Source organism: Bubalus kerabau, chromosome 23 (assembly GCF_029407905.1).
Source record: "Bubalus kerabau isolate K-KA32 ecotype Philippines breed swamp buffalo chromosome 23, PCC_UOA_SB_1v2, whole genome shotgun sequence".
Classification (NCBI taxonomy): Eukaryota; Metazoa; Chordata; class Mammalia; order Artiodactyla; family Bovidae; genus Bubalus; species Bubalus kerabau.
The window spans coordinates 42,913,041-42,937,276 of record NC_073646.1 but is presented as its reverse complement, the minus strand read 5'-3'; the positions used below and the strand labels follow the sequence as shown (position 1 = coordinate 42,937,276).

General features: G+C 57.0%; 1 protein-coding gene across 1 annotated transcript; it reads left to right on the top strand.

Annotated features, from left to right (window-relative positions):
- Nucleotides 1–446: 446 nt before the first annotated feature.
- On the top strand, nucleotides 447–23,882 carry DNAAF5 (dynein axonemal assembly factor 5). Its single transcript, XM_055561919.1, has 13 exons — nucleotides 447–1,086; nucleotides 1,758–1,942; nucleotides 5,259–5,383; nucleotides 5,772–5,890; nucleotides 8,871–9,103; nucleotides 9,655–9,867; nucleotides 11,236–11,379; nucleotides 12,553–12,721; nucleotides 13,723–13,870; nucleotides 17,751–17,901; nucleotides 18,721–18,877; nucleotides 20,210–20,401; nucleotides 23,272–23,882. The coding sequence occupies exons 1-13, from the start codon at nucleotides 468–470 to the stop codon at nucleotides 23,406–23,408; spliced, it is 2,592 nt and encodes an 863-aa protein (XP_055417894.1). The 5' UTR covers nucleotides 447–467; the 3' UTR covers nucleotides 23,409–23,882.
- Nucleotides 23,883–24,236: the final 354 nt, after the last annotated feature.

Here is a 24,236-nt window from a genome sequence, read left to right as displayed (position 1 = left end):
CCAGGGAAGTTAACTTTTATGAGAGTTAACTATTATTCACCCCTTATAATACTACCACGGCCGTCACGCCAGGAAGCCTTCCCAGCCTACACAAAGTTCCTTGCCATTCATCCCTCACGCTGATTAACCTGCCACCCAACTAGACCAAGACCCGAGTCGGCAAGACCAGGCTGGCCCGACCCGGGCCTGCAGGAGACGAGGGTCACAGAAGCCACTTGAGAATACGAAAGGGCACGACCACCACGCCTCACCGAACACAGGTCCGCAGCAGCCAGCAGACCGGGACCCCGGCCCTGGCCAGTGTCCCTTCAGTTCCCCAAGGCCCCGCCCCGCCCCCGGCCGTGTCCTGTCCGCGCCCGAGCTGCCAATAAAGTTGCGCTCGGAGCTGACCGGAAAACGTGCCGTAATCCGCACCGCAACCGTCGTAAAAGCGCCGGTCTCCCCTGGTGACTAGCAACGCGCGGAAGATGGCGGCGCTGGTAGCGCCTGAGGCCGCGGCGCCCCAGGGCCCGACAGAAACTGGGGAGACGACCGAGGCGGCGGAGCTGAGCCGCTCCCTGAGCCGCCTGCTGCCCGGGCTGGAGGCCGACAGCAAGCTGGGCCGGCGGCGCGCTCTGGAGGCTCTGCAGCGGGTGCTGGAGGCGGCGCAGCCCGAGGCGCCCAACGCCGACCCCGACGCCGCGGCCGCGGCCTTCCAGGGCCCGTGGGTGCACCTGCTGCTGCCGCGCCTGCTGCGCCGCCTGACTGACCCGGCCGAGGGCTGCCGCGCGCTGGCCGTGCACCTGCTGGGGCTGGGCCTGCGGCGCGCCGCGCGGCCCCGCGACGCCCTCCCGCACCTGCTACCAGCGCTCGTCGCGCGGTTGGCCAGCCCCGAGCCCGCGCGCCGCCCGCCGCCCGAGGCCTGTGAGGAGCTGCGCCTGGCGCTCGTGCAGCTGCTCGGCCTGGCCGTGCGCCTCACCGGCGCCGCGTTCGCGCCCCACCTGGACGACGCGGTGCGCGTGCTCCGCTGCACGCTGCTTGACCCCTTCGCCGCCGTGCGCCGCGAGAGCTGCGAGTGCGCCGCCGGCCTGGCGCGCGCCACGCCAGGTGCCAGCCCCCGTCCCCTCCCCGGTGGCCCCCTCCCCGCGCCCTTCTGCGGCCCCATGCCGAGCGCAGCACCTGCCCGCAGCGAGCGCCACATCTCCCGGTCTCAGCTCCGCTCCTGCGCGCCGGGCCTCTCCTCTGGGCTCCCTCACCCTGGGCAGCAGTGAGCCAGAGCCTGCCTTGATCTTAGGACTTGAGCGCTGAGAGAATTCGCTGGAAGTACCACTGAAATAGCGACCTCATACAGGTCTTAAGCAGCGGCAGAACTGCAAAGCTGGAGGGTCCATCTGGGTCCCACGAAGACCCCCCCGGTCCTGACTTTCTGTGAGGCCCGTAGAAGCGGGGTGGCTTTGCCTGAGGCGATGCTGGTGCGGTTTCCTGCTCTGTGCTGCGAGTCTGGCTCGGCAGGACCTGGGAAGGCGCGGTCTCTCCCCACTCGGCGTCCCTTTCGGGCACCTGTCGCAGCCACTGGCAGCTTCAGGCTCTCCCCTCCCAGCTGCTGTGTTCAGCTGACATGGGTTCCAGCCCCAGGCCTGCGAGAGAGGTGCTGTTTGAGTCGCTCGTCCTGTCCCTGTGCCTCTCCCAGTGCTGAGGGTGCAAAGCTCCCAGCGGAGCCAGGCCAGAGTGGAGGCCCACAGGCTCCCCTGGTGACTGGTGGCCTCCCCGCCCCACAGACCACTTCCACATGCAGTCGGAGTCCCTGATCGGCCCCCTGATGCAGTCCATCTCCCACCAGCACTGGAAGGTGCGCGTGGCCGTCATCGAGGCCACGGGCACGGCAATCCAGTTCGGCAGCGGGAAGTCAGTGGATGATGTCCTTCCGCACTTTGCTCAGCGGCTCTTTGACGACGTTCCCCAGGTAAGGAGCGTTTCCTCCGGTCGGTCCCTTTTCGCCACCAGAAGCGTGCCAGTGTGCTATTTGTCACTTAATCACTTTTGTCCTTTATTAAAGATATTATATGTGACACCAAAATGTCCTTCCATCCTTCCCAGTCACAGGGTGTTCCTGTTTCACATTTTTGAGAGGCTCAGGGAGAACTGAATTGTCTTAGTGGATTTGTTATACTTAATTCTAAAGAATGGGGACGAGGACTGTTTGCTTTTAGGAAGAAACTCTAAACTGAGGATTTCCATGGTTTGTAGAAATATGTGTAACATACTGTCCATCAAGATGATTTAATTGAAAAGCCACAGAGGTTGGCAAACCAGGAGGATTGGAGCCAGGGTTGGTGTGTTTGGGTAATTCCTTCCCATGGCTTTGGGGCTTGCAGAGACAGATAGACAAATAAGACAGGCAGGCAGGCAGGTGGAGGAGAGAGAAGCAGCTATTTTGTCGGCAGAAGCCCACTCAGAGTCGTGGATCTCAGGCTGTGAGGAGCAGAGTGAAGGCCACAAAGGCAGGCACTCTCCCACAGGGAAGAGTGGGTGAAGGGCCCCCGTCCCGGGGCAGGAGCAGCGGTGGTTGCTGGTGGGGGCCTGCAGGGCGGGCGACAGCGGCCCCTGTGCCCCGGCAGAGGGAACGCCAGCCTTCTCGTGTCCTGTCTGTCAGTACTTACATGCCGTCGCGTTCCTTCCCACGGAAATCCTCCATGTCTGAGGCTGGGGCTGGGATGAGCACGCAGAGCCCCACTTGGGGCTGGCCTGCAGCCGCAGCCGCGCTGGGCCATATTGCTTGTTTCTTCTTTATGACTGAAGTGCACGCTTGCTGTGCCGGGTTGTGTTGGTCTCGGCGGTGCAGCAGTCTCAGCTCACACGCACGCGTCTGTCAGAGCCCTCCCCGTCACGCTTTATCACAGGTGCTGCACGCGCCCCGGTGCGGCACAGGAGGGCCTGTGTACCCGCGCGTGTATGCTGCTTTGCGTCTGCCAGCTCCAAGCCCCCAGGCTCTCCCGCTGCACTCCCCTCCCCTTGGCAACCCCAAGTCTGCTCTCTGTCTGTGAGTCTGTCTGTTCATAGATAGGTTCAGCTGTGTCATATTTGAGATCCGAAATATAAGTGGAGTCATATGGTATTTGCCTTTCTCTGACTTCCTTCATTTAGTGTGATAATCTTTAGGTCCATCCATGTTGCTGCAAATGGCATTATTTTGCTTTTTATGGCTGAGTAATATTCCGCCATATATATAGGCACCACATCTTCTTTCTCTGTTCATCTGCCCGTGGGCGTCTAGATTGTCTCCATGTCCTGGCTGTTGTGAAATCTGCAGTGCGCTGGGGTGCATGTATCGTTCTGAGTTCCGTTCTTCTCAAACATTGCCCCGGAGCAGGCCTGCGGGACCGTATATTAGCTCCAGTTTAGCTTTTGAGGGGCCTCTGCACTGTCCTCCTTACTGGCTGCGTCATTGTATATTCCAGCCAACAGCGGAGGAGGGGTCCCTTCCTTCCACACCATTTGTTGTTTGTAGACTTTCCCAAAAAAATTTTTTTCTCCTTTTTTATTTTATTTTTAAATGTTTTGCTGCACCAGGTCGTCATTGTTTTCTCCAGCTGTGGGAGCGGAGGCTGTTCTTCCTCGTGGCGAGCGGGCTTCCCACCGCAGTGCCCTCTCTTGCTGTGCGGCACAGGCTCTACACGGGCAGGCTTGGTTGTCTGATGGCCTGTGGAATCTTTCCAGACCAGGGGTCAAAGCTGTGTCCCCTGCATTGGCAGGCGGATTCTTAACCACTGGAAGACCAGCAAAGTTCATTTGGAGACTTTTTAATGATAGCCATTCTGACCAGTGTGAAGTGATAGATATCTCATTGTGGTTTTTGATTTTCATTTCTTTAGTAATTATTCATGTTGAATGTCTTTTCATGTGCTTGTTGGCCATCTGTATGTCTTCTTTGGAGAAATGTCTATCAAGGTCTTCTCCCCATGTCTATCACGGTCTTCTGCCCATTTTTTTTTCTTGGGTTTTTTGGTTTATTGTTCTGGAGTTGCATGAGTGTTTGTATATTTGGGGAATTAGTCCCTTGTCAGTCATGTCATGTAAATATTTTCTCCCAGTCTGCAGATTGTCTTTTTGTTTTGCTTATGGTTTCCTTTGCTGAGCAAAAGCTTATGAGTTTGATTAGGTCCCAGTGGTTTACTTTTCTTTTATCTCTCTTATGTTGGGACACTGACCTAAGAGAACATTGGTATGGTTTATATCAGAGAATGATTTGCCTTTGCTCTCTCCTAGGAGTTTTATGGTGTCATGTCTTAAGTTTAAGCCTTTAAGACATTTTGGGTCTCTGTGTGTGGTGTGAGGCTGCGTTGGTCTCCATGCAGCATCCAGCGCTCCCGACTCCACTCGCCCTTGCCGCTCTGCAGGTCTTGCCTCCTGCGCTGAAGGTGCAGGGGCTGTAGCTGTGGGGGTTGTTTCCGGGCTCCTCGTCTGCCCCTCTGATCCGTGCGTCTGCTTTTGTGCCAGCACCGTGCTCTTGTGATGACTGCAGCTTTGTAGTATTGTCTGAAGTCTGGGAGAGTCATGCCTTCAGCTTTGTTCTTTTCCCTCAGGTTTGTTTTGGCAACTCTGGATCTTTTATGGTTCTATATAAACTTTAGGATTATTTGTTCTCGCTTTATGAAAAATGTCATGGTAATTTGATAGGCCTCAAATGAAACCTGTAGTTTACTTTGGGTGGTGCGGCTGTTGAACAGTATTCTTCCACCTGAGAGCAAGGTGGGTGTCTTCCCACTGCTCTCAGTCATCCTCAGTTTCCTTTACTAATGTTTCTAGTTCTCGGCATGCAAGTCTTTCACCTCCTTGGTCAGGTTTATGCCCAAGTATTTTAACTTTTTTGGTTGCAATCTTTTAAAAGGATTTTTTATTTTTTTATTCTCTTTCTGATGTTTCATTGTTAAAGAAATGTGTTGTTAAGCTCGCTTCCTCGCTGCAGGGGGCGTGGTGTGTGTAGGCACGCACGTCACCTTCTCAGACACAGGCGGCTGGCGCCCAGCCTGCCCAGGAGGTTCCCGTACAGAAGGCTGCAGACACGCCACAGGGCTGAGGCAGGGCCACAGAGCCTGCTGTGGTCAGTGAGGGTCTGGCCTGAGCCTGGAGGACAAGGGCTCAAACCAGCAAGACTAGGCATCCTGGTGATCTGTCCCCAGACCCAAGATGCGGGCAGCAGAGCTGCTGGCGCAGCAAGCTGGCTCTGGGCCCGGTGGTGCCCACGCCGGGGAAGGCCGCTGACCGCCTCTGGCCTGCAGGTGCGCCAGGCGGTGATGCGCGTGGTAGGGGGCTGGCTGCTGAGCCTGCGGGACCGCTACTCCTTCTTCCACAAGCTCATCCCACTCCTGCTGAGCGGCTTCCACGACGAGATCCCCGAGATCGCGTAAGTGACGACGTGGCGGCCACGGCCGGCTCCGGGCGCCCCAGGCCTGCCCGCTTTCCTCCCAGGCGCGGCCTCTCCTCCGTTGTCATTTGCCGCGGCAGCGGCTTCTCCTCTGGGCCAGAGCCCCTTGCAGCTGCCCCTCCTGCCTACTGAGCGGCCCCAGGGCTTTGACCGGGCCGTTTTGCACCTTCAGCCCCTCGCCCGGCTCACAGACAGGAATTCGTCAGGCAGGGCTGAGGCCAGCAGACCCGCGGGCGAGCTCTCTCAGGGAGGGGCCCCCGTCCCCGTGGGTGCCCCCCAGTGCCCCCGTCCCCGTGGGCAAGCTCTCTCAGGCAGGGGCCCCGTCCCCGTGGGCGCCCCCTGACCTGCGCTGTGTCGCGTGCGGCAGGTGCGAGGCGAGCAGCCTCTGGGAGCAGGTCGGCCTGCAGTGGCAGACGGAGAACGAGGAAGACCTCAAGGACAAGCTGGACTTTGCCAGCCCTCCCCCAGCCCACCACCCATCGCCAGGTGAGTGCGGTGGCTTGGGCTGATGAGGCGGGCATTGGAAGGAGCACCCTCGTGGCCCCAGGCCGGCCTCCCTGGGTACGTGAGGACACGCCGGCTGAGAAGCGCAGGACTCGGGGGAGTTCTGAAAACGGGGTGCTTTGTCAGCTCACGGAGCTCTTCTGTCAGCGTCACCTGACATGGGCCCCATGTGGGATGCAGCCCTAGCGTTTGGGGCGATGCCTCCTCAGAACAGAGGCTTCCATTGGTGGACCCCCGTCCTGCCCCTCACTGTGGTCCTGCCAGACTGCGAGCACCCGCACGTGCACGTGTGTGTGTGTGTGTGTGTGTGTGCACGTGCACACACGGGCACCCACGTTTCCCTTAGCTCCTGAGTCAGATCCGAGCTGCATTTCCGAGGAAGGCCCTGCCTGCCAGGTCCCAGCCCCGCTTCTTGCACCAGGGCCTTGCGTCCATCCAGTTCCCTGTGTTGAGGAAGCACTCTCCGTCAGAGCCTGAGGCCCCTGTGAGCCTGATGGGCGCCTTCGTCAGTGCATTCTGCCTGCCGGTGCTTTCTCAGGATGCAGCCGTGATGGGTGACGCTGGCCGAGTCAGAGCCTGGTAAACGTGCACCACGTCAGGCGGGCAGTGCCGTGGGAGCGACTGAGCCTGGGGCCTGCGGGCCCCGCCACACCTGGTCGGGTGGAGTCGGGGCCTCGAGGGTCCCGGGCGTGATGCTACAGGGGGCAGGTGTCGGCACCTGGTGCCGCGCGAATGAGGCCCTCGGGCGGCTCCTCCCTGCACCCAGGAGGCCTGCGTCGTCTTTTTTTCTGGTCTGTCACCTCCTTTTAGGCAGCGTCACCTCCCATACCGCGCAGCTGCTATAAGGGGAAATCACACATGTTTTGGAAAAGGTACAAAAATTAGTTGCTAGCAGGGACTTTTTCTGAGTTACTGAAGCTTGAGGACTCACCATCTTCTGAATCACCACATCTGCCATATCACGTGCAAGAACGGAGGTCAGAGCACTGTTGGAGTGAGGCCACATGCCCGCCTGCCCGTGGACCCCTCCCCAGACCGTCCTAATACGGCCCCTCATCCCCCAGACTCGCCGCAAGGGACCAGTATCACCAGGAAGAAAAGGGCATCATTTTGGCTTTTTGTCTTTTGCAGAATTGCAACAAGCTCATTGAAACAGCTGACAGGATCTGAGTCTCTGGAGCTAAGTCTCTCATAGTGGGGACTGGAACATAGTCTCTTCTGTGGAGACAGAAGAGTCACAGCAGCAAACGTTCAAAGGGGGGCTTCGCGGCTCAAGCTGTTCTTTCTACTAAAACACCCTTTAAACTCTGACTTGTCACTGTCTCATTTCTATTTCTAGAGTTGTTTTGAATCTTTAAGATGAAAATCTTGTAATCAAAATCCTCGAAGGGTTTTTTATAGAAATTGAAAAACTTATCCTGAAATTCACAAGGAAATGCAAGGGACCTAGGGCAGTCGAAACTTTGAAGACGAAGGCCCAGGTTGAAAAACCAGCATGTCTGGCTTCAAGACATAAAGACATAGAGACATAAAGCCAGAGTGAGCGGGCACGGAAGGGTTGGCATCAGACAGACGGGCTGTGGGCAGAGCGGAGTCCAAAGACAGACACACGGGTGGCCTCTGGATTTGGATGAGCTGCAGAGACGGCTCAGGGAAGAAAGCCAGCTCTCCTGGGCCTGGGTCCCCTCCTCCGGATGCACAAGGCTGACCCCCAGTGGCCTGTGGGCTTGAGGGTAGGACCCACACAGTCCACAGAGAAACGACTGGTGGACCAGTTCTCAAGATGAAAACGCCTGCTCTTTGGAAGACGCTGAGAAAGCACAGCTGAGGGCACAGAGGGGATATTTGCAGACTGATGCAAAGGACGCGCTTCCAGAGCACAGAGGGAACGGCAAGCTCAGCAGCAGCAAACAATTCAGCTTCAGTGGGTAAAAAAGAGATTGGAAAGACACTTGCCTGAAGACGCACAGACGTCAAGTAAGCCCTGAGAGAATGCCCCGGGTCGCGCATGGGTCCTGAGGAGAGTGCGCATTAGAGCAGCTAGACACGGTGGCCCGCCCCTCTGAACGCTGATGCTTGGCCAGTGGGTCCCAGTGGGTCCCCTGCCCTGAGAGAATGCCCCAGGTTGCACATGGGTCCTGAGGAGAGTGCGCATTAGAGCAGCAAGGAGACACCGCCTGCTCCGGGAGGCTCGACCTAAGCCTGCCCCGCAGGCGGTGTAGAGGAGCCCAGGTCCCTGGCGTGGCAGGGGGCGGAGCCCGGAGCAGAGGGAGGACACGCTGCTGCTGTGAAAAGCCATCTTAAACCGTTTCTTAAACCGTTACGTGCCTCCCTGCCGGCGCCCACCCGAGAGAAGAGCTGTTGGCAGCAGCGTGCACCAGGGCAGATCAGGCACCCATCAGCAGGTGGACGGCCGGACGGACAGACTGCGATCTGTCTGTGCAGTGGGGCACACTCAGCAGTGAGAAGGTCTCGTGTGCCCCAGCACGCGGTGGGCCTCAGCGTGCCTTTCCGCGTGGAGGGAGGCCAGCAGAGAGGGCCGTGTGCTGTGCACCCGCGCTCACAGAAGGTGGAAGAGGCAGCTCCTCCGCGGTGACCGGAAGCCGACCGAGCTCCCTGAGGGAGGGGTGGGCGGTGGGCGGTTGTCGGGAGCACAGGGAGCTTCTGGGCGATGCGTGTGTCTTGTCTTGAGAGCCGTGTATCCATTTGTTAGCACTTTGAACATGTAGTTTAATGCATGTCACGCCTCAGCATTGCTAAAAACTTTCAAGTAAGTAATGAACGACACTCTGTGGCCTCATTTCCCTCTGTCTTCAGCGTCGGGCTGAGTTCTTTAAGACCTCAGAACAAAACCTGTAGATCCGCCTTAAATGAGGAACGTGTGCTGAGTGACTTTCCACACGAATCGTTGAGGTGTGTGTTCCTGAGTCTCACTGTCTCCCTCCACCTTCACGACCCGCAGGGAGCCGCCCGGGGCTGGGCTGCCGAGAGCTCGTGTTCAGAAACCTCTCCAAGATCCTCCCCGCCGTCTGTCACGACATCGATGACTGGGTGGCGGGCACCAGGGTGAAGTCGGCGCAGCTGCTGGCCGTGTTGCTGCTGCACGCGGAGGACCACGTCACACAGCACCTGGAGCCCGTGCTGCGCGCCCTGCTCCGCGCCTGCGCCGATGAGGAGGCGGCCGTGGTCAGCAGCGTGAGTGGCGTCTGCGGGGCCCCGCCCTTCCTTCTCAGCTCTGCCGGCCGTGAACTCGGACCTCAGCAGACACACGGTTGCCCCGTGTGAAGGTGTAGATGTGCCGTGGCCCCCACGCGGCCCTGGGCCTGCGAGGAGTGGCATGTGAAGGCTGTCCTTAAGCACGTGCAGGCGAGTGGCCCCGCGTCTGTATGAAAACACAGCCTCCACCCGCAGGCCCTGCGGTGGTCAGCTTGCAGGGACCGCGGGCGGGCAGGCAGACGTGCAGAGCAGCCCCCCGGGGTCCAGCTTAGGCAGCCGGGCCTCAGGATGCTCTGACAGCCGTCCCACGAGCCGGACGCGTGACTTCCTTCCCCTGGCAGTTCTGAGCTCACAGGAGGACTCACTTGTTTTCATGAGCATTTGAGCAGGTGCCAGGAGGAAATGTGCCAGCAGGGCTGTTTCTGGGGGTGAAAGCGTATGAGGCAGATGCCGAGCAGTATTGGTGGGGTGGCAGGGAGAGGGGCAGCAGCCTCAGCGCCCCCCACCCATTCCCGCCCCTCCCCGCCCAGTGCATGAGGTCTGCAGAGCTGGTTGGCACCTTCGTCGGCCCGGAGGTGTTTCTGAAGCTGATCCTGTCGACGCTGAGGAAGTCACCCTCGCCCTCCGGCCTCCTGGTCCTTGCCTCCCTCATCCAAGGCTGCCCGAGGGAGGCTCTGCAGCCACACGTGAAGGTCATCGCCACGGAGCTGGCGCAGGCTCACATCTGCCAAGGGTCTGAAAACGTAAGCGTGCAGGGGAGAGGGTGGGGATCGTAGAGTCAGCCCGTTTCCATGGTGATGCCGTCCCCTGCTGGGGCCATCCACGCGTAGGCAGTGACGGTCACCCGTCCCTCAGGCCCTCGGGGATAGCCAGCCAACAAGGAGGCTGGGGTGCAGCCACCAATGTTCTGTTTGGACCCGTGCGCTTCCTGGCCTGTTCTGCTCCACCCACATGGCGCGCAGGCAGTCCTCAGTCACACTGGCCACACTTCAAGTGCCCAGTATTTGTGACCAGTGGCGTCTGTCCACCCTCTGCCGGTCCACACACCTCTCGGACACCGTGTCTCCATGGCAGGCTTGTCCTCACCGTGTCACTTGCCTTCCAGCAGGGCTCTCAGCAAGCAGCCTGATTTGGCACCCGTCACTGGGCACTGTGCTTGCTGGTTACAGGTTTATTGTCTTAAATTGAGCAGTAACTCCATTACATCTGAAGCTGAAACAATCTAGGTAGTTAGACTTGGTCATTCAGAATAATTTATAATTATTTGCTGTTGATGGAAAAATAATGCCCTTGTTTTTGTTTGGTTGTGATGGTCTTAAACCTTGACTCTTTGCATTGGAATGTGGCCCCTCTGTCTGTCTCTGGAGCAACAAGGGTCTGCCTCACTGGGCATCTGCCGTCACTCTGCAGGCCCGCGGGAAGCTGGCCCCGCGCCAGGTAACACTCAGCAGGGGCAGCCGTGCCCACAGAGCTGGACCAGAGCGGGTCCCAGCTGCCGCGCTGGGGACGCACACGTGACCTGCATGCATGACTCCCATCCTGATCTTCTGTCCTCTGTGGAACACAGCAAAGCAGACAGTAGGGGGTGTTGAGTCTTCCTGTGGGGCCATCCCACGCCCACCCTGGCCCCGCTGCACGATTGATGAGGCTGGAGCCTGGGAGGTGAGCGACGGGCTCGGCCCTCCCAAGGTGCAACCCTGTGTTCCCATCAACCTGGAAGCATCTTTTGAGTCATAGAATTTTATATGGTTTTGTTCACTGAGCATTATAGGAGCTCAGAAGTACACAGAGCGGAGGGGAGCAGCATGCACCCCTCGTGCCTGCTGCGCCTTCCCGGCCGCATCCCTCTGCGGCTTGACTGGGCAAGGGAGGCCTGGGGCCTTTGAAGCAGACCCAGGGTCCCCGGCCCCTCCAGTGTGTGTCACTGAACTGCATATGGAACCCGAGATCCTTGGGCTCAGCAGGGGCTCGGTTTCCCTGCTGTGAAGAGGGACGCCCTCTTGATGCTGATGTGTGGAAGGCCGGGCCCAGCCCGCCGTGGCTCCACGGCAGGGCCTCGTCTGGGCTGCCGGGCGGGCGCGGGGTGGCTCACGGTGCCGCTTTCTCTGCAGCGCCTGTACGGCGAGCGCCTGCTGCAGTGCGTGCAAGCCGTGGTGTCCGTGGGCCGGGAGGACTGCCGAGGGGCCGGCGAGCCGCTCCTGGAGGTGCTGGTGGCTGTCCTGGCGCTGTGGGGGCCCATGGGCCTCGGCGACAAGGTGAGCGGGGAGCCTCCTGCTTTGCTGCAGCCCCTGGACTGTGACTGTCGTCCGTAGTCGCTGGTCTCAAACTCCACGTCTTGAGCTTGCCCACCGAGCTGATGACCAAAGATGAAAGAATCTAGACCATTTGGGTGTGTCCTCCTCAAGGCGGCCTCAGGGGGACCCAGGATTTGAGATTCCTTCCCACTGAAGTTGACTTCAGTATCTCAGAGGAAAGACGCTACTTAATCTTGGAGAAACAGAAGAAAGGAGGCCTCCCTGGTCGTTAACAAATCTGCGTTTAAGTGGGGTTGAAAGATACAGGAGAGGAAATATTATCATATTTTCCCTATTTAGCTATAGCCCAGCTTTCCAGTCACTTCCGCTCCCCTGGCTCTGTATTTAACTTGAAACCTCCTGCCGTCTAGCTCCCCAGCACTGTAAGGACCAAGCGGAGGCAGGTATCTGGCCGCTTCTCGCTGAGCTGAGAACTCGGCTTGTCGCCAGTCGCTTGTCCTCTGCGCACACTGTGCAGGGCGCGCTGCCTGCCTCTGCGCAGCCTTTGTGAGCTTCGCCCCGTCCCTTGGAGCCCCCCCGCAGGGCCCGGGCGTGAGCTGGCGCTCTGTCAGCGCAGGGCCGTAAATGCTTATTAGAGAAGCCGAGCTGCTCCTCCAGGAGGCTCTGCAGGCCAGGCTCGGGTCCCGCGCAGAGCGCCGAGTGTGTCCGGTTCCTCAAGCCCGAGGCGGGCGTGCGGGGTGCAGGGCTGCGAGGCGGCCCCGGCTCCACGGTCCGGTCTGCCCTCCCCGCTTTGCCCCCAAAGCAGCAGATGCACCGTCACCGCTGGTCAGGTCAGGTGCAGAGCTCACAGAGGGGGCCTTGGACCCACCTTTACTGGCCACGGTTTAAGTCTGTCAGCTCAGTCCCTGCAGCTGCCCCCGCCCTCTACCCTGCAAGGACTGCCCCGCCCTGGGTTGTGCAAAATGGGGGCGGGGAGGGGGTGAACCTCCTGTAAGTCACGTTTGTCCGTTTCATTTGTTGTCCAGACGGGAGGGCCATGGGTGTGGGAACCCAGGCCACGTGGCATGTGCCCGAGTGGCTCTCTCTCCCTCAGGCGGGAGGACAGGGGTCTCCAGTGGGTATGTGAGTCCCACATTCAGGTTGACTGTCTCAGCCGGCGACTTGCTCCCCCAGGTTCAGGAGACGCTGGCCGAGCTGGCTGCAGTGGAGGGCATGCACGGCAGCCAGGACCTCTTCCGAGCACGTGTGAGCCCCCTCCTGGAGTGGCTGGCTGCCTCGCACCGGGACTGGACCGGCCACTCCGTGGAGCTCCTGCAGTTGGACGTGGTGCTCACCCACTCAGGTGAGCCCTGGACGGGTGCCCCGAGCTGGGTTCAGAGCATTGCTGCCGTGGCGGCTCTGGCAGCCCCAGCGCAGACAGGCGGAGCTGCTCTCACCACCCAGCCAGCCACGCACCGGGGCCCACTTCTTCATTCACTCATGATCATGTCGCCTGTGGGGACTGGCCATTTTAAACCCTTATTTCAAAAAGTGCTGAGAATGTTACAGTGAAGAATTAATGTAACGTGGTCTTAAAAGTCTGCCCAGGCACACGTTTTGATGTTAAGCCTTGAACGCGTGACTCAGCGTGCTGCCTGTGTGGCCCGAGCTCTTCAGTGGCGTCTGCATGCTGTCCTCTCTGCCCAGGTGGCTTCCTGCCCTGTGGGTTAGGGGCTCGGGACAGAGACCAGAAGGCAGGAGGGGGGCGGGCAGTCTTCCTCTGGCCACGCTTGTTCCACTCTGACCCTGGGCTCTGAGGCAATGCCTCTGGATAGACTGAACTCCTGGAGGGCCTGAGGGTGGCCATTGTCTCTTCTGACACACATGTCCCAGGTCAGCACAGGGCCTGGTGGGGAAGGCAGCTTGTGTGACTCACATCCAGACCCAGAGATCCTGTCACCCCGTCACGGGCAGGCTCAGGCCTGAGCAGCATCGCTGCGTTTGGGATCCTGCCAGGCTCGGGGCCAGGGCACCGCCGCTCCGTCTGGTGACGGGTATGAACGTCGTTGGCTGCCAGGTTCGGGGCACACGTCCAGCAGTTTTTATACTCTTGAATAGTTGATTTCGACTGGTCTTTAAAAGACTGCTTGACTTCAGCGTTTTTATGAATTTGGTGAGAGGTAAGAAGAAGGAAAAGGTCACATGGCGAACAGTTAGAGCCGTGGCGGGGGTGGCGGTGCACAGAGGGGGCCCATGGCGGCCTGTGCCGAGAGCGTCCTGCGCGCCGTGCCCCACACGCCGCCTCGCGGCCAGAGCGGCTGCAGGGCTCCACCTTCCCACCCTCCTGCCGCGCCTGTCTTCTAGGCCCTGCCCTCGGAGAAGCCCTGCCCCAGCTGGTCCCCATCCTCAGGAGCTGCCTTCAGCCGGCCAGGGACCCAGCCATGCGCCTGAAGCTCTTCTCCACTCTGACGGGCGTGCTGCTGGGAGCCCCAGAGACGGTGGATTCACAGGGGTAGGTCGGCTCTGCCTCCGCGCTGCACCCCCCCCCCGACGCCGCACGCTGAGTTAGGGCTGGGTCGTCCCCACCTGCCCTGACACTGAGGTCTCGTGGGGACTGCAGTGACCCCGAGCTCTAGGCCCTGCTGTTCTGTGGCTCCCTCGCCCCACCCCGACACACCGCCCCAGGGAAACAGCACGGTGCCAGCCACAAGCGTACCACACAGAGACGCTGAGTTAAAGTTGTGCTCGTGTGGCCATTAAAATTCCATCAAATGAAGTTTCAGGGAACATTGGCTCCTGATGGTTTACCCATGACTGTTCTCAGCTCTACATGGCTTCTGGTGCCTTTCAAGCCTCACAGAGTTGATTGAATGACCGCGGAGTTCAGAGCTTAGGAAACGCATGTTCTCCAGAGGGACTGGAGGCAGTAAAAACCCAGGCCTCCAACTCAGGGCTTCGGAGGGTAGGGGAGCACCGGGCAGGACACGAGTCGGAGCGGAGCCCTTGGCAGGACGGGCGGCAGGCGGCAAGATGCTGTGAGCTGTTTGGGATCTGAGAGAGCAGATCTCAGCCGTCAGCCTGTCCTGGACTTTCCCAGGGAAATAACAGGTCATCATTCAGACCTCGCCTCTCTGGAGGTTACTCTGATCTGCTGTCGGGCCTCTAGCTAGTCCATCGTAATGCAGGAAGTTTTATTTCCTACTTGTGTGCAAAGGCTTCTGGGGTTAGGAGAGACCATAGACGGTACGGAGTCAGCCCTGGCACCATCCCGAGTAGAGGACCCACAGCCCAGTTGCTGCCCCTCGGGCCCCTGCTCCCTGAGGACAGTGACTCCCCAGGAAAGACGCCTCCGTGCTGGGCTGAACTCCCTCAAGAAACTGTGCTCGGAGGCTTCTTGTGGAAAGAGAGTCACTCAGTTTCAAGTATTTAGTGAAAGTATTAGCTGTTTTTCCAGGCAGGAAGGACTTTGGGAAACAGCACCTGCTTGGTTTTGAACTTTAGGATTGTAAAATCATGGCGCCTAAGACAGCAAGGGACCCCTGTCCCCACCCCGGCCCACCCCACCCTGTAAGGACCCCACAGCCGGAGGACAGAGGGCCGGGGCGCCGGTTGGAGCAGGAATCCCCAGTGATAGTGGGCTGCTCCCCATTCTGGGCGCCCAGCCATTGATGGAGCAGTCCCCTCGCGCAGATATTATGGAACTCCTCTCCTGTAGGGCGAGACTGGATGCTGGTGGGTCTGAGCGAGCCTGTGGACCCCCCCGGCTGGGCTTCCTTGTCTCAGGACCCAGCTTCGGATACACGTGTGTGCTCCGCGCAGTGGGACTGATCCTTTGGGAATCTGCTGCGTTTTCTGCTCCCAGCACCTCACTGGAGTCAGAAGCAGCTCAGGTGGCCGCTGCCTGCCCCTCGTGGCCAGCCCCTAGGCCCGTGTTGCCACATTGTGTGGGCCACCTCAGCCAGGACCCGAGACTGACCTCTCAGAGCCCCCGGTGGATCACTTCTCAGGAAACAGCAGCTCTTTGCTAAAAGAACTGAAGCAGGTTAGCATCACTACGAACAAAGCTAGTGGAGGTGATGGAATTCCAGTTGAGCTATTTCAAATCCTGAAAGATGATGCTGTGAAAGTGCTGCACTCAGTATGCCAGCAAATTTGGAAAACTCAGCAGTGGCCACAGGACTGGAAAAGGTCAGTTTTCATTCCAGTCCCAAAGAAAGGCAATTCCAAAGAATGCTCAAACTACCACACAATTGCACTTGTTCACACGCTAGTAAAGTAATGCTCAAAATTCTCCAAGCCAGGCTTCAGCAATATGTGAACCGTGAACTTCCTGATGTTCAAGCTGGTTTTAGAAAAGGCAGAGGAACCAGAGACCAAATTGCCAACATCCGCTGGATCATGGAAACAGCAAAAGAGTTCCAGAAAAACATTTATTTCTGCTTTATTGACTATACCAAAGCCTTTGACTGTGTGGATCACAATAAACTGTGGAAAATTCTGAAAGAGATGGGAATACCAGACCACCTGACCTGCCTCTTGAGAAACCTATATGCAGGTCAGGAAGCAACAGTTAGAACTGGACATGGAACCACAGACTGGTTCCAAATAGGAAAAGGAGTACGTCAAGGCTGTATATTGTCACCCTGCTTATTTAACTTATATGCAGAGTACATCATGAGAAATGCTGGGCTGGAAGAAACACAAGCTGGAATCAAGATTGCCAGGAGAAATATCAATAACCTCAGATATGCAGATGACACCACCCTTATGGCAGAAAGTGAAGAGGAACTCAAAAGCCTCTTGATGAAAGTGAAAGAGGAGAGTGAAAAAGTTGGCTTAAAGCTCAACATTCAGAAAACGAAGATCATGGCATTCAGTCCCATCACTTCATGGGAAATAGATGGGGAAACAGTGGAAACAGTGTCAGACTTTATTTCTTTGGGCTCCAAAATCACTGCAGATGGTGACTGCAGCCATGAAATTAAAAGATGCTTACTCCTTGGAAGGAAAGTTATGACCAACCTAGATAGCATATTCAAAAGCAGAGACATTCCTTTGCCAACAAAGGTCCATCTAGTCAAGGCTATGGTTTTTCCTGTGGTCATGTATGGATGTGAGAGTTGGACTGTGAAGAAGGCTGAGCGCCGAAGAATTGATGCTTTTGAACTGTGGTGTTGGAGAAGACTCTTGAGAGTCCCTTGGACTGCAAGGAGATCCAACCAGTCCATTCTGAAGGAGATCAGCCCTGGGATTTCTTTGGAAGGAATGATGCTAAAGCTGAAACTCCAGTCCTTTGGCCACCTCATGCGAAGAGTTGACTCCTTGGAAAAGACTCTGATGCTGGGAGGGATTGGGGGCAGGAGGAGAAGGGGATGACAGAGGATGAGATGGCTGGATGGCATCACTGACTCGATGGACGTGAGTCTGAGTGAACTCCGGGAGTTGGTGATGGACAGGGAGGCCTGGCGTGCTGCGACTCATGGGGTCACAAAGAGTCGGACAGGACTGAGCGACTGAACTGAACTGAACTGAAGACCTGGGAACCCTGTGAGTCCCCCTGCACCAGGTTCGCGGTCGGCGGCGCTGGTGGCTCTGGAGCGCCCCCTGCTGGGGGTCCTGGGGCCCTGGCGCTGGTCAGACTGACCTGCCCCTGGAACCTGTTCTGTGCAGCCTATTCACTTCCTTGGGACACAATCGATGGGTCATGTGTTCAGTGGAATAGGGTGTGCAGGCCTGTAGGGCAGAGGAGTTGTAAGAAGAGTCAAGGCTTTGCCCTGGGCTTTGGGTGGGGCCTCAGCTGTGGCTCCGCGGGGCAGGGTGGCCCAGCCAGTCAGTGGGGCTCAGGGCTGCGATCCTGGTTTCGTTTTGCTTTGTGTCTGACCTGACGGCGTGTTGAGAGGAAGGGCCCCAACTGTGTTGGCGGAAATGTCCACGTCTCCCGGTGTCCTGGCACGTGGGACCGTGGGCACAGCCCCAAGGTGCCCTCCTGTTGAGGTGGTGGGTGTGGTCATAGCGACTTCACATCATCTCAAGGACCACGAGGCCTGTCTCTGTGAGGGTGCTGCCCTTGGAGTGACTCGGCATCCCAACGATACTCCAGGAGGGGTGGTGGATAGGACAGCCCCTCGGCCACAAAGCGGGAGGGAGGCTGGAATATACGGCAGCCCTGGGGCCCAGTCCCGGGAGAGGTGGCAGGAGCCCCCGGGCAGCCGAGGGGAAGCCCTACGCCCCTCAGAAACCGTGTTCCTGAGAAGCGCTTGCTCAGCGTCCAGTGTTTCGTTTCTGCTGTTTCCTCTGGCCTTTTCCCTCAGCACCATCTGTTCCCCAGACAGAAGTGCTGCCTTCAGGGAGTCTGAATGCCCCTTACCCGCTCTCTCCTTCTTCCACTCTAGGCAGCTTCACGGCTACCTGGACACCCTGGTCCAGGACATCTTCGTCCCCAACCTGCAGTGGCATGCCGGGAGGACGGCCGCAGCCATCCGCACGGCGGCCGTGTCCTGCCTCTGGGCGCTTGTCAGCAGCGGGGTCCTGTCGGACGGGCAGGTAGGGCTCGTGCGTCCCAGGCCCAAGAGGGAAGGGGATGTGCCCTGGAAGAGCGCTCGCCTGAGTCTCCTGTCCTGACAGCCGCAGCAGGAGGTCCCAGGCAGACCGAGGGCGGGACCAGGGGGCTGCGGGCGAGCAGAGGTCTGGGGGAGGGTCTGGGTTTCCCTGGGTCACCTGGAGGATTTCTCAGGTGAGTGTTACCATTTATGAGGAAAGACTATCACAGGAGCCTAACCTGAGTGTTGGTTGTATTCGCATCTCATTTAGAGGGGGAACTGAGGAAAGAGTAGAAGCAGGGAAGATGGTGATGCCTGAACGGCTGTTACTTAAGTTAAGGTGTCCGCCTCGGGACTTCCCTGGTGGTCCAGGGGCTGAGGCTCCACACTCCCAATGCAGGGCCCAGGATCGATCCCTGGCGGGAGAGCGTGCTGCAACTGAGAACCGCGTGCCACAGCTGAAGGCGCTGCACGCTGCGGCTGGCATAGCCACGTTACTTCGTAACCATGTTTACAGAAACGGCCCCTAAGCGTCACTGGACGGGATACCCGGTCCTGCCAGCAAGTAGTGGGCTGTGTAGGATCCATGCCTGAGACTTTCTGAAGAACACATTTTTTAAGGATCAGCTGACCAGTGTTCAAATTATCTGAATTTAAAATCAAGACTCAAGTCTGCTTCTTACATAGAAATTTCAGAACAGCGTTCCAGACTCTGACGGTTGCATTAAAACCAAGTCTCTCCCATTACAGGCGGTGCGCATGGCGCGTACGTAGCGGTCTCTGTCCAGTCGTGACCCACAGCTCACGTGGTTTCTTATTGCAGATACAGGACATGCATGAAACATTGATGCCTCAAATTCTGACCACCCTGGAAGAGGATTCTCAGATGACTCGATTGATTTCATGCCAGATCATTAACCTGTTTTTAAAGACCTCTAATGGTGTGATTGATCCAGACAAATTCATCAAGATTTATCCGGGTAGGACATTCTTCTTTCCCCGGTCGTGTGTGTGTGTGTTTGACAGTTGTTTCTGTCGGAGGAAGAATGGGAAATGCTCCCTTTGACTTCTCGTCAGGTTGGTGCTGAGTCTAAACATGGCCGTGATGGGTGTGACATCACTGAGTAAGGAGCGTAACAGGAGGAGCAGGACAGGCACCTGTGGAATTGCGGGGTGGGCGCTGAGACGCCCCGGGAGCTGGGCCCCCGCAGCGGGCAGCGTCCGCGCCCTGGGAGTGCGGGCTCCTGCCTCACGCGCGCTGTGCCACTGCCTCCTGGAGCCTGAGCACCAGCGAGTCCCAGACACACACGTGCGGCGCGGGCCTGCCACCGAGGACCTCGGGGCCTGTGGGTGCCCTCGCTGGAGGGAGGTGGCAGTGCAGGCCCTCTGCCGTCTTCTCTGAGCGCAGTCATGGTCCACAGAAGGCTGCAGGGACAACAGCCTTCAAAACAAGCTGAGCGCTTGCAGCTGCGGGCTCTGTGGAAAGGGTGCCTGAAGGTGCCAGGAGGCAGGCGAGGAGGACAGGCGTTCCCGCAGAAAGAGGAGTCAGCAGTCCCTGTGCCCAGGGCTGTGGTAACCCTGAATCCACTGCTGGGTGAACGTCTGATTCCCTGCCGACAGCTTAGAACCAGTGTTGTCTTGGAACCTGCTGCACGTTTCAGAATGAACTTTCATAGAAAGTGAAAAAAACAAGTTGAGGAAAGTGCAAATGGGAGCACTGAAACCCTGGGAGCACCTGGGGGGCGGAGCTGAGTCTCTAGAAGACGCCGGTCGTGGGGCCGGCATCTCGTGTGGGCTCTGAGGGAAAAGCACCCATTGATAAGAGTCTCTCCCGTTCACGGGAAGCGTTCCTGCCCCTCGGGAAGAACTGTTCCCCCAGGACGTCTGGTCCCGGAGACTCAATAGAAACATCCATGATGGTGGCCATCATGTCACCAGCCCTCCTCTCCATCCCCAGAGCTACTGTGGGCAGAGAGCAGGGTCAGCACACGCCCTTCCTGTGCCATCTACGCGGCAGGGAAAATGGGGCAGCTGGGGCATGACGCCTGTGAATGACTGAGCCTGAGCATCTCGGAGCTGGGCGAACCTCAAGGCCACCCTACGGGTCAGAGGGCGCAGACTCCCAGGCCGGCCAGTCATGCCTCCACACGGTGTCCATGGAGTCCACCCCTGGGCCAGAGCAGCTGAGGGTCCCAGGACACCCCTTCCCCAGCACCCGCGGGTCAGTTTCCTGGGATGGGTGCTGGGAGCTTAGCTGTGCACACCGGCTCCGGAACCTCTGCTCACGCTCTTGTCTCTGCTCCCGCCCCCAGAACTCATAAAACGCCTGGACGACGTTTCTGACGACGTGAGGCTGGCAGCCACCTCCACTCTGGTCACCTGGCTGCAGCGCATCCAGAGCGAGACCTCGAAGTGCTGCTACCAGAGCAGCGTCCGGCACCTGTACCGCGAGCTCCTCGTGTACCTCGACGACCCGGAGCGCGCCGTCCAGGACGCGGTTCTGGGTAAGAGCCTTGTCCCCACATGGGCCGGCCACACAGGGGCCACTGGCCGGCACTGCAGCTCTCAAGGTAACAAGAGGTGACTTGTTTGGGGTGACTTGCAAACTGCTCACAGCGGCAGCAGCTGCGAATGGACCGGTGGTCTCGCTTTGTACCAGGAGCCAGCGCATGTCCTCACGGGGGTTCCTGACCGGACGCCACCCTCCCCGTTCCTGCAGACCCCACAGCGTGAGCAGGGCTGCAGAGACTGCCCACAGGCGCGCGCTCAGCCTGGCCGACACCCCACCTGACAGCATGTGTGTCCCGGTCAGCGAGCCTGCAGGGACTCGTCCGTCGCCGAGCGCTCAGTTGCGGCGGGATCACTGGGCGCGCGCGTGTGTTGGTCTGGACGTGCATCCCACGTGGCGGTGCCGCGCGTAGTCCCTGGAAGCCTTCGGTGCCGCCCCCATTCGTCTGTCTCCCTGTCCCTCCTGGACTTTAGCAGCCACGCGTCTTCACTGCCTCTGTGGTTTGCCTTTTCCAGAGCATCATATTCTTGAAATCATGTGGTATGAAGCCTTTTCACGTTGACTTCTTACTTGGCAATAGGCACTTGAGGTTCCTTTTCATGGTGTGAGAGCTCATTTTTTAGCGCTAATACCTCGTCTGAGAGAGAACCAGTTAATTTATACCTTCACTGATCACTTTACAGAGGCATCTTCATCGCTTCCAAATTGTGATGATTATTAAGCTTCTCTAAACATCTGTGTGCAGGTTTTTTGCAAATGTAAGTTTTCAGCTCCTTTGGATAAATATCAAAGATTGTGATTGCTGACTCATATGGTAAGAGTATGGTTTGAAAGTGAAAAGTGAAAGTCATTCAGTTGTGTCCGACTCTGTGACACCATGGACTGTATAGTCAGTGGACTTTTCCAGGCCAGAATACTGGAGTGGGTAGCCGTTCCCTTCTGCGGGGGATCTTCCCAATCCAGGGATAGAACCCAGGTCTCCCACATTGCAGGCAGATGCTTTACCAGCTGAGCCACCAGGGAAGCCCAGGAATACTGGAGTGGGTAGCCTACCCCTTCTCCAGCGGATCTTCCCAACTTAGGAATCAAACTAGGGTCTCCTGCATTGCAGGCGGACTCTTTACCAGCTGAGCCACCAGGGAAGCCCCAGAGTACGCTTGTTTTTTAAGAAATCGCCCAAGTGGCTGCACCATTTTGCAGCGCCGCCTGCAAGGTGAGAGTCCCCGTCGTTCCACACCCTGCCAGCAGGTGGCGCGCCGACTCTGGCCTTTGTGACAGGTGTGTACTGGGGCTCCTTGTTTTAATTTGCATCTCCCTAGGGACATGCCATGTGGGGCATCTTCTCACATGCTTACATCTATATCTCTTCTTTGCTGAGGTGTCTGTTAAGGTCTTTGGCACATTTTTTAATTGGGTTGTTTTAATTTTAAGACTATAAACATGTACATGTCGGTCCCAGTCTCCCAAGTTATCCCTCCCCACCTCCCTTCTAGTAACCATACGGTTTCTGATTTGCAAATAAGTTCATTTGTATAATTTTTTTTAGATTTCACATGTAAGCAATATCATGTGATGTGTATCTTTCTCTGACTTAATAGTACAGTCTCTAGGTCCATCCATGTCACTGCAGATGGCACTATTTCATCTTTTTATGGCTGAATAATAGTCCACTGTGTGCACGCGCGCGTGTGCATGTGCACGTGTGTGTGTGTGTGCACGCGCGCGTGTGTGTATGTGCATGTGTGTGCGCGCGCGCATCCACCTGCCAATGCAGGACATGCAGATTCAATCCCTGGGTCAGGAAGATCCCCTGGAGGAGGAAATGGCAACCCGCTCTAGTATTCTGGCCTGGAGAATCCCGTGGACAGAGGAGCCTGGCGGGCTGCAGTCCATGGGGCCGCGCAGAGAGAAGGACATGACTGAGCACGCATGCACAGCAGCACAGGAGGGCTCCCTTTTTTCCACGCCCTCTCCAGCATTTATTGCTTGAAGGCTTTTTAATGGTGGCCATTTGGCCAGTGCGATGCGGTGCCTCCCTGCAGTTTCGATTCTGCTTCTCTGACAATCAGCGATGTTCAGCATTGTTTCATGTGCTTGTTGGTGAGAAATGTCTATTTAGAATTTCTGCCCACATTTGATTGGGTTATTTTATTGTTTTGCAGTTGACTTGTACAGGTTGTTTATATATACATTTTAGAAGTTAGTTCCTTGTTGGCTGCATCATTTGCAAATAAGTTGTATTTTCATTTAGTTAAAAATATGTTTTCTCTTGAGACTTCTTCTTTGACCATTGTGGTATTTAGAGATGTGTTGTATGACCTACAGCTGTTTGGGAGTTTTTCAGTTATCTCTTTGTTACTGACTTCAGTTTAATCTCACTGAGGTCCGAGAGCAGGGATGATAGGAGTCCTGGTGAAGGTGTCTCACGGCCTTGGCCGTGGTCTGTTTTCGTACACGTTCTGTAGGAGCTGAGAGGAATGTATGTTCTGCTGGTGTTGGATGAGACGGTCTGTAGATAGCAGTTGATCACTGGTGCTCTTGGATTCTGCTTTGCCCGACTGCCTGCTGGCTCCTCCCCTTTCTGAGAGGAGCGTGTGGGAGTCTCCCGCACAACAGTAGATCCACCTACTTCTCACAGCTGCCAGTTTTGCCTTGCATACTGTGACACTCTGATGTGGGGCTCATACATAAAGATGGTTACGTCTTCTTGAGAACTGACATGATCATTATGCGACGCCCTCCTTACCCCCGATCACTTCCCTTTCCCTGCAGCCTGCTCGTTATGGCTGTTGTAACTTTAATATGAAGCTAAGGTTGGCTTAGTATTTATTTCTGGCACCATAAAAGCGTGTTCCTGTTTTGCAGAGGCCCTCAAAGCAGGCAGCGTCCTCTTCCCCGATCTCCTGGTGAAAGAGACAGAGGCTGTCCTCCACAAGCACCGCTCACCCACCTACTGCGAGCAGCTCCTGCAGCACCTACAGGCCCTGCCGCCCGCCCAGTGACCAGAGTCCTGGGGGCAGAGCCTCAGCGCAGCAGCTGGAGGGAGGCAGACATGCAACCCTCGTCCTCACCTGGGCTGGGACTCGTGGCCTCTGAGTCTCGTCACAGGGCACTGTCTGCCCGCAGCGGAGGACCCCCCCAAGCAAGCCTTGACAGCGGAAGAATGTATCCCCGAGCCCCTGCCCAGTGCGCCCTGGGACAGCTCCTCACACCCAGCAGTTTGTGAAATAGCTTCACTGAGGGGCTTCTGTATCTCTGTGTCTCACTCATACAGGCCATTAAGAGGTCTGCCGGAAATCCACAGCTGCCTTCAAAGGAAATGTCAGCTGCTCATTGTGGCAGCCTAATCCACGCGCTGTGTTTTTTAGGCTATGTGCGCTGCTAGTTGTGGGTTATTGGTTCTTTCTTGCTTAAATGCCCACCAAGAAAGTTCTTGAGTGTTTATAAAGGAAAAAGCCAAAGTGATTAAAAAGAAATGTTGTTTAAAAAAAAAAAAAGAAGATGAAATGTTTCTTCTTTGTGTTCTGTCTAGTGAAACTGTGTATCTCAGTGACAAGACTGAAAAGAATTTGAAACTTTAAGAACTATTATCAACAAAATCTTCCCCTTTTAAAATGTTATGTGGGTTGTATTTGGTCACAGTATTTTCTCTTAGATCAGTAATGCTGACAGTGTTGAAAATAGGATATTTAATCAAATATAATTTTGGTTGCTCTTGTACGTAGCAGTACAGTAAAACTGTGTTATATTTTCCTGCACTTTCTATCCCCAAGTGCCTAAAAGATTTCATTTTAAGCATTATTTCCATAAGCCAAATATTTATGTTAACA

Bases quoted from the DNA above. Each gene is read 5' to 3' on its own strand.
- DNAAF5 (XM_055561919.1), top strand. From the start codon at position 468: ATGGCGGCGCTGGTAGCGCCTGAGGCCGCGGCGCCCCAGGGCCCGACA. The intron at 5,384-5,771 runs GTAAGTGACGAC...CGCGTGCGGCAG, and splicing joins GACGAGATCCCCGAGATCGC to GTGCGAGGCGAGCAGCCTCT. The intron at 9,868-11,235 runs GTAAGCGTGCAG...CTTTCTCTGCAG, and splicing joins TCTGCCAAGGGTCTGAAAAC to CGCCTGTACGGCGAGCGCCT.